This window comes from Protomyctophum bolini (assembly GCF_963924005.1).
Source record: "Protomyctophum bolini genome assembly, chromosome: 20".
Classification (NCBI taxonomy): Eukaryota; Metazoa; Chordata; class Actinopteri; order Myctophiformes; family Myctophidae; genus Protomyctophum; species Protomyctophum bolini.
The window spans coordinates 28,939,766-28,949,765 of NC_137881.1; the positions used below are offsets into that span (position 1 = coordinate 28,939,766).

General features: G+C 43.7%; 1 protein-coding gene across 2 annotated transcripts in view; it reads left to right on the top strand.

Annotated features, from left to right (window-relative positions):
• Positions 1–10,000, top strand: part of exoc6b (exocyst complex component 6B) — a 141,419-nt gene that overhangs the window by 90,910 nt on the left and 40,509 nt on the right. Inside the window, exon 19 of one of the 2 annotated variants that reach the window (XM_080792738.1) lies at positions 897–926. The exons of the other annotated variant lie outside the window; for it this stretch is intronic. Within the exon in view, the coding sequence (XP_080648864.1) occupies positions 897–926 (30 nt within the window). The remainder of the gene's footprint in view (positions 1–896; positions 927–10,000) is intronic. 2 annotated transcript variants of the gene reach the window in all.

Sequence of the window (10,000 nt, forward strand, 5' to 3'; positions counted from 1 at the left end):
AGCGCCAGTTTTTACGTCCCTAGTAGGCGCTTTTTCTCCGTATTGGTTCAACGGACAGCCGATGAGATCCAGTTTAGAAACCGTCTTCCAGTGACATCATCATTAGGCAGATTTCTTTACAAAAATTGTGAGAACGATGGCTTCCATTTTCACATTGCAACTTTTCAGGACTAGAAAACCTGCAGTTTCTATTAGGTTGTATTCCCCATCAATGATGTCACTGGAAGACGGTTTCTAAACTGCCCCACAGCCCTCCTATGAGACGCAAGACCGAGTAGAAAAAAACTGTGCGATTGTATCATGATCATTAGTGAGGACCTATTATATGAAGATAGGTTGAAAAGTGGTGAAGTGGTCCTTTAATGCCATCACCTGGGTTGGACAGTCGTGTAACTTTCTCGACGTTAAGCCGCGTACAGTATTGTGTTCAACAACACAGCCGTGCAAAATAACAACACTGACAGCTGTGAGGTGGCGAAAGCTTGACCTGCATAGCAACGGTTGCTAAACTACTTGGATTGCCATTGGACAATCGCCTTTTTATGGGGTGGGATTTAGCGAAGGGCTATACAGTAATTGCTCCCCATGCTCTGGACGGGCTGGAACAGCTCCGGTCACAGAATTTGATAGGTCACCACATTCAGCGCAACACTCTGAAACGTGCTGTTTTTTTTTTGGCTTTTTAATGTAACTGGTGTTTTCCTTGGTCGGGGCGGGGGGGACTCGGGAGAGAATAGGCCCCGGGAAGCCAGTGTGCACATTTAATCTCAAATCATTCTTGTTTTTGTTTTATTGACTTGCAAATGAATGAATTCATCCACCATTATTAATAAGAACCTATATAGCTCTTTGATGTGTTCAGTTTTACCACTGTTACATTATCTCCTGCTGTATAGGGAACCCCTGTACAGCACGCCACGTTACCGGTGAGTATGACACTGGGTTTGTCACGGAGACCGTGAGTGATGTTAACCCCCCCCCCCCCCCACCCTCACAGCACCCGCACTGACTCTGTTAACCCCCTTAACCCATTCTGACCTGAGGTCAGATTCTAAAAATGTTCTTCTACATCCTGACAGTTTTCCATTCTGGCCTGAGATCAGATTCTAAAAAAAATGTCTTCTATGTCAGTTGCTCTTTGATTAAAAAAAAAAAAGGCAGACCTACAAGCTCTTAGCGCGCCACTCGGTGGCGCGCTAAGAGCTTGTAGATCTGCTGTTTTTCAATAGCTAAAGCACGACATGATGCTAACACCAAAATGGGTTAAAGAAACTGGCCAATCACTAGCATGTGAGGTGTACAGGGAGTTTTGGATTGATTAACAACAGCTTGTTAACTACTTACGACGTGCTCAAGACAAAAAAATCACACCTGTGTGAAATGAGTGGTGCAACTCCCCCGCCCCCCCCCCCCCCCCCCCCCCCCCCCCCCACCACCACCACCACTACCACCTCTCTCTCTCTCTCTCTCTCTCTCGTTAGCAGGCAACACAGCAGCAATATCCCTCTCTCTGTTTCTGGCGCCCCCCTACTGGTACAAATAAGTCATATACTCGTGCTCATGGCCACATAGGTATATAGTCACATAGGCACGGACATTGCTGGTTGTATAGGAGTGGTTGCACCACTCAAAAAAACCACGTTCAATAAGTGGTAAATGTTAAAGGACCACTTCACCACTTTTCAACCTATCTTCATATAATAGGTCCTCACTAATAATCATTTTTTTCTACTCAATATTTCGATTTTAATTATCGTGAGAACGATGGCTTCCATTTTCGCATTGTAACTTTTCAGGACTAGAAAGCCTGCAGTTTTTATTAGCTTGTATTCCCCATCGATGAGGTCACTGGAAGACGGTTTCTGAACTGCCCCACAGCCCTCCTATGAGACACAGACCGAGTAGAAAGAAATTGCACCATTTTTTTCATGATTATTAGAGAGGACCTATTATATGAAGATAGGTTGAAAAGTGGTGAAGTGGTCCTTTAAAAGTCGCCCCCTGCAGTATATCTGAGGGTCACCTATAGAGGTCGCCAGAGTCCTTGTTGAAGACCCCCTATAGTGCCATAGAGGGACAATACCTCCATCCACTGCAGATGTGAGACTTATATTGTTTTAACATACCCGTATTTTTTCCAAATAGTAGCCCTGGGGCTGTTAATATGCTAAATGGATTTGGACCCCGGGCGTTTATAAGGAACCAGGCCGCTATTTGCAGTATAGGCCGTTATTTATTTTTGCACCGGCCTTCACCGGGTCATAATTTGGTTATACAGTTCCTGTCAAGCATGTTTTTAGTGCGAATGTATGATGAACATGCATAGCAGGCGATGTCTTTTGTCTTTTTTATGTAATATTGAGAATACGGGAGCTTAATTAATTGATTTGACCAGGTTCGCGCAGACAGACTGGTATGATGTCATCAGTTGTTTGGTAGCACAGCTGTGTAAAATTCCAATTGTATAAACATTTTAAAAGGGCTGTCATATATACTCTTAATACATTCTTTCAAATGAGGTTTGGCCGTCTATAGATCAAAAATACAATGTGGTCAGTTTTTTTTAATGAATTAATTTTCAACTATTTGAATAAAGGTTGTGGCACGTCAGTGAAATGAACCGCTGGGGGGAAATCCCTAATTGAGCGCTCCACCGCTCAGTGCAAAAAATAGCAGATCTACAAGCTCGTAGCGCGCCACCGAGTGGCGCGCTACGAGCTTGTAGGTCTGCTATTTTATTTAAATCGTAAAAATGTGGCACAAATCTTTGAATATATAGAATTAAGTTGAATTTCAACTTTTTTGGGGGGGGGGATGCGGAGGAATTGACATACTTGTGAGGACCTCTGCTTGGATTGGTGAGTGCAGGCATGCTGCGAGTAAGGGCTATTATTTGTAAATATATGGTACTCTACCTTTTACAGACTTGCTTAAAATAATGCTTTATTCATTCAAATAAGTTCCGGATTGCAGCTTCACTTTCAAAGAATGAAAGAACGACCCTGTGTCTTTTATCTCACCTCCTTTATACAGACATGAAGGAAGTCTTTAACCCATTCTGACCTGAGATCATATTCTAAAAACAGTCAGTCAGTCGTTCTTCGATTTTTCGAAAATAGCAGACCTACAAGCTCATAGCGCGCCACTCGGTGGCGCGCTATGAGCTTGTAGATCTGCTATTTTTCAATAGCTAAAGCATAACATGATGCTAACACCCAAAATGGGTTCCTGTTCAGAATGGGTTAAACGCTTCAAGGAAAGTGGAGGCACGCCCATGAGTGTTAGGTTGTTAAACGTTACCATGACGTTATTATTCTGTTTTGGTCCGCCCCCCCCCCCCCCCCCCCCCCCCCCCCCCCCTTTGACTTTTGACTCCTCTGACTTCCTCCCCAATCAATGTGGAGTGACAGGAGCTGGACAGACAAAGGCCACAGTTCATGCCAGGAGCTCCGAATGGGCCTTGTTCTCGTGTTGTGAGGCTTCTGCTTGTGTTTCTAACCACAAAAAACAACCCAACTAACAATTATTCACTCTTTTAAAATTCACCCCCTCGAGACCTTTAATCCATTTAGGCCTGACGTCGAAATTTTAAAAATGTCTTTTTAAAAATGTATCTTTTTCTGAAAAAACCTCATGTTTCTATATCGGTGGTTCTCAATATTTCATGTCAAGGACCCCCTTCTGAAAATATGTTGTTCCAGGACCTCCCCTGTAGCAAAGATTTTAGTTAAGAAAGTGAAACTCTGAAAGAATATATATTCAATCAAATATCTGATGCACATTTTCACGATTTCTCAAAAATAGCAGACCCACAAGTTCATAGCGTGCCACCGAGTGGTGCGCTATGAGCTTGTAGATCTGCTATTTTTCAATAGCTAAAGTATAACAGAATGCCAATGGGTTAACCAACATGAACCCTATTGTCTATAGTATCCTCCTAGGCGTTTATAATTGGCGAACATTCAGTGAAAAATAACCCATGCTATTACACTATAGATCAGCTATTTTCGGGGCTAAGATATTTATTATAAAGGGGAGCTGCTGGGGGTGGCATAACTGTAGACGTTTTCCTGGGGGAAAACGACAAACGTAACGTCTTTGCTGAAAAGGAAAATGTATTTCCAAGCGAAGATATTTTAATGTGGAGCCGAAGCAGAAAAGCCTCCTTAGTATACGGTTTAGTACTGAGCCCTGAGGGACTCCGGTCAACCGAAGTATACATGGGTTTAACCCATTCTGGGCGGGAACCCCTTTTTGGTGTTTTAAGCAATATGTTATACTTTTAGCTATTGGAAAAATAGCAGATCTACAAGCTCATAGCGCGCCACTCGGTGGCGCGCTATGAGCTTGTAGATCTGCCATTTTTTGAAAAATCATGAAAATGTGCCTAAAAATCTTTGGATATATATTATTACGGAGTGAACATTTTAACTCAAATCTTTGCTTCTGGACCTGGAACAACATATTTTCAGATGGGGGGGCGGAGGCATATTACATACTGTATAATTTTTGGGGTCCTTGACACTGCTACAGAAACATACGGTTTTTCAGAAAACTGTCTTGTTTTTAAATTTCTACGCCAGGCCTAAACGGTTTAAGTGGTTAAGTTACGCTCAGAATCAGCCCTGATTGAACTTGGCATACCGACTGGAAGGCTGCACACAACCACCTCAAGAAGTAGGAAACCGTGACATCTGAGATAGCTGCATATACCAGGAACCGCAAGTCCTGTTTATCCCATTCTGGGCGGGGGAGAACCCCTTGTGGTGTTTGAAACATTGTTATAATTTAAGCTATAGAAAAATAGCAGATCTACAAGTTCATATACGAGCTTGTGGGTCTGCTATTTTGGGATATATTTCCAAATTTTGGAATATATATAACGTTTTTAACTCAGATCTTTTGCTTCTGGGGGGGGTTCCTGGAACAATTTTCAGATGGCGGGGTCGGAGGCCAATTACATATCGTTTTTTGGGGTCCTTGACATGAAAAATTGAGCACCGCTGACATAGAAACATGGGGTATTTCAGAAAACTGGAAGATTTCTTTTCATTTCGACGTCGGGACTTAAATGGGTTATTGGGAGTTTTTTGATGTTCATGTTTCATTGTCGCTCCCCACTGGTAAATAAGCTGCCATTGTTAATACGTCCAACTGTTGCTGTTGACTGGATGTGACTGTGTTTGGGATACCGATGTGTATATATATATCGGCGCGTTTGACCGCACGGTGCACATGCACACACACACACACACACACACACAGATGAAGCGTGCGCACACACACACAAACACACACATGAAGTGAACAGGAGAACATTTGTATCAACACATCACCACTCATATTAGCATTGTAATGACACTGGCGTGGCCGTGTAAATAGTGTGTGTTTGTGTGCGCTCGCGCGTATTTGACTGTGATTCATAGTTTTACTTTCCTCTTCAGTCATTCTCTCTCTCTCTCTCTCTCTCTCTCTCTCTCTCTCTCTCTCTCTCTCTCTCTCTCTCTCTCTCTCTCTCCATCTCGCTCCAGGCTAATTGTTGCCAGTTGTCTGTGTTGAGCTCTAAGACAATGCCACTGCTGTCGGACAGACCACCTCTGTGTGTGTGTGTGTGTGTGTGTCCCCGCTTGTGCGAGCGGTGTGGATGTAATTGTGCATTTTATCTGGGTGTGTTCATGTATGAGTGTAGGTGTGTGTGCTCCTGTATATGGCACAATTGTGTGTGTGTGTGTGTGTGTGTGTGTGTGTGTGTGTGTGTGTGTGTGTGTGTGTGTGTGTGTGTGTGTGTGTGTGTGTGTGTGTGTGTGTGTGTGTGTGTGTGTGTGTGCGCGCGCGCGTGTCGGTCCAGACGTATAGGACATGTAAATAGAATTAGCCCATTTCACGCTCAATCTCCCTCTCTGGTAATTGACCCCTGGGGTTATTTAGTGTGTGTGTGTGTGTGTGTGTGTGTGAAGGGGTCAGGGGTCAACATCGTATTGAGGGATATCCGGCCAGCGGAGGGGTGTGTGTTCCTTTCGATATATGTGTTTGCACGTGTGTGTGTGTGTGTGTGTGTGTGTGTGTGTGTGTGTGTGCACCTTGTGTGTGTGTAACTGGAGTTCCCTTTGAAGGTGGGCCTGTCTGCTGAGTGAACCATGGCCCTGCACTGTTTCCTGGGTTAACATGGGAACAACTTCCTGGGAGCTCAATGGTTTTCTGCTGTCAAGAAGAAAGCTTCGGTTCTGTCCAACAGTTTATCACAAAATACAACCGATATACAGGAAGCAATTAAACAGATCTGTTGAATTACTTTAGTGAGCGCGCGTGTGTGTGTGTGTGTGTGTGTGTGTGTGTGTGTGTGTGTGTGTGTGTGTGTGTGTGTGTGTGTGCGCGTGATTAATGAAGGTAATTAAATATGCAGAGTGAGAGCGGAAGGTCTGGTGTTTATTGTTAAATCATTTTAAGGTGTGGAATGTGCATGTGTGTGCACCAGAGAGTTATTATGTGTGATTATTTGTGTGTGTGTGTGTGTGTGTGTGTGTGTGTGTGTGTGTGTGTGTGTGTGTGTGTGTGTGTGTGTGTGTGTGTGTGTGTGCGTGTGCGTGTGTGCGCGCGTGCGCAACCTTAACCATATGAGGAGATTGTTCTGGCACACCAGTCATTTTTATGGCTATAAGAAAGCTTTTTTTTAGATAAAATGTTATACAATTAGTCAAAGATTCAGGTTAAGGGTTTACGTCGTATTCACACCATGCGCATTGACACGTTACATTCCGTGTTGTGATAAATCGATGCATTTCCTGGCTGTGGTTAGAGGCCGATTTAACCGTTTCATTGCAGTGATATTGCATTCAGTTTTGGCGGTGTTCGTCTTGCTCCTGTGATACTGTGGGGGGACTGAGGGGAGCTATAGCAATGTACATCTCCTGCCTTCCGTGCGTACCTTTTCTTTTTTTTTTTTTATATATTTTTTATCCCACGATTTTGTAACTCATTTTTCACCCCTGTGCCAATCATCTACTGTGATCCTGGGCTCTACACACCCTCCGCCAACCTGGGGAGAGCAACGGACTTGAACACATGCTTCCTTCATGCCTGAGTGTCCAAGTTGCTCCTTTACACCTGACAGGGGGGGAGTTTCCCTGGTTGGACGTAGCGCGTGGAAGGAACACGTTATTGCAACCAGTTCCTTTCCCCTCCATCAGGCGCCCCGGCTGGCCAGGGGGAGGCAGTTTAGAGACCAGACCTTTTCTTCTTTTTATCCCACGATTTTCTCAACCCATTTTTCAGTCAATTATCTAATGTAATCCTCGGCGCTATATACACTTCCTCTGCCAACCTGCGGAGGGCAGCGGACTGACTTCTTTCTATGCATGAGGAGTCCAAGCTGCTTCTTTTCACCTGACAGGGGGGGGAGTTTCCCTGGTTGAGCGTATAGCGCGTGGAAGGAACACGTTATTCCCGACCAGTTCCTTTCCCCTCCATCAGGCGCCCCCCCCCCCCCAGTTTCCGCAGTTTGTGCTTGAAATCTACTCTAATTCTGCAAACTGTTAATAAATATTTAAATCAATCAATCAAACCTTAACTATCGCTATACGCTGGATAGTATCGTGTCATATAAAAACGGCGTTCCCAAAATAATTGTATACTCATATGGATATGAAGCATCAACAGGTGGTGATAAAAAATAGAGTACGGAAATAAATGCATTTTCTCCAACAACAACAGACACAATTGTATCTCAATGTCGAAACAGAGAGGCCACGTTCCTGACAGAATTGGAATTTCAATAGAAATAAATAAATCTACTCCTGTGACCCAGGGAATAACCGAGGTATTTTGATACTAGAGAAACGTTAACCCCTTTTGGTGTTGGCCTCATGTTATGCATTAGCTATTGAAAAAATAGCAGATCTACAAGCTCGTAGCACGGCACCGAGTGCCGCGCTACGAGCTCGCAGGTCTGCTATTTTTGAAAAATCGAAGAACGACTGACACATAGAAACATAGCTTTTTCAGAAAAAATGTCAGGACATTGACAACCGACAGGACAACTGACATTTTTTTTTAGAATCTGATCTCAGGTCAAAATGGGTTAATTGAAACCCTTTTTTTAAACTTTACCCTATATCAATTTGCGGGTCCTTTTGATGTGAAAATGTTTGAGAACCAATGAACTATTTGTTTGATTATAGTTATATCATTTGAAGAGTCTATTCACATTCTGTATATATATAGGCCCAGTTTTGGCTCGTTCATTCATTTCGGGGGAAAAAAACTGCTTTTGATGTGCCCATGGGGATACACGGGTGTGTGTGTGTGTGTGTGTGTGTGTGTGTGTGCGTGCCGTGCACCGTGTGTGTGTGTGTGTGTGTGTGTGTGTGTGTGTGTGAGTGCGTGTACGTGTGTATATACATGTGTTTGTTTATCCAATATTCCACTAAAAACATCAAAGCATTGTGAGAATTGATTTCGACATTCTGTCCAACTCCTTCTTGCGTTTGTTTTCTCTTTGTTTTCCTTTCTTTCTTCCCTCTGACACAATATCCCCCACTCCCCCCCCCCTCCCCCTCCCCCCCTCTCCCCCTCTACCTCTTTCACCATCTTTCCTCCCTTCCTTTCTTAATTCTGCTGGAATGCAGACGGTCTTTGAGGTCAAGGACACACACACACACACACACACGCACAGAGAGAGAATGTTAATCACCTGGAAATAGGTGGTCTCCGGTCTGCGCGCACACACACACACACACACACACACACACACACACACACACACCAGAGCACCTGCTGTGGTTTGTATATTAATGTGTTGTCAAGGACTTCCTCATGGGCTGCCTTTATTCTTTAAAACTGTGTGTGTGTGTGTGTGTGTGTGTGTGTGTGTGTGTGTGTGTGTGTGTGTGTGTGTGTGTGTGTGCGCGCACCTGATTTAGACAATGCACTTGAAGTCGCCCTGATTATCATTGATTACCAAAATGTGCTTTTGAACATGTGTGTTCAGGGGCCAATGAGTCAAGGTGTGTGTGTGTGTGTGTGTGTGTGTGTGTGTGTGTGCGTGTGTGCGTCTCCATACCTCACTGGTAAGGCGTAACATTGGGTCTCCTCTCTGTTGTGGCGGCCATGATGGATGTATCTAGAGAACGGAGGAGACGGGAGAGAGGGAGGGAGGAGAGGAGAGAAGGAAGGAGGGAAGGGAAGGAAGGAAGGAGGGATGTTGGATGGAGGAGGAGGAGGAGAGGAAGGAAGACTTATACTGTGGGAGGTTGGAGGAAGAGGAGAGATGGAAGATGTGTTTCTGTTTTTTATTTGAATCTGAATCTCTGTCTCTGTCTCTCTCTCATCTCGTCTGTCTGTCTGTCTGTCTGTCTGTCTGTCTGTCTGTCTGTCTGTCTGTCTGTCTGTCTGTCTCTGATGGCTGATGAACTTTGACAGTTTAATCGAGGAGATATTATAGTATTTTAATTTGAGGTTGTTTTTCCTTGTCTTTTTCTCAAGTTTTGGTGTATTGTATGGCGTGGGCTTTTGGAGGCTTTTTTCCTCAGTGATTTGTAAAAGAGGAAATTTTGTTCCGTTTAATTTCCTTGTAGACCTGTGCGTGTCGGTATATAATTCCATAATATTATACTATTTCTCAGTGGTTCGTGTCAACTTATTTTCAATATCGTTGCAGAAACCTTTTTTTTTAATGTTTTCTCCTGTAAACTATACAATTCCAAACGTCATCATAGTTACACACAAAAATAGAAGATCTACAAGCTCAAAACGTGTCTCACTAGCGACACGCTTTGAGCTTGTAGATCTGCTTTTTTTTTTAAAATATGACACTATATGCAATGTGGCCCTCTGGAGTGAGTGTGGAGCTGTATAGTGGTCCTCTACATTTCCAATGTTTGCTCTGCCTTATGGCAACATTCATATGCCTCATTGTACACTATATACTGTCGCCATTGGGCTTATCTCCATATTTGAGAAAATAATGCCAAATCACAGCTTTTAAATTGGCTATATATTTGCG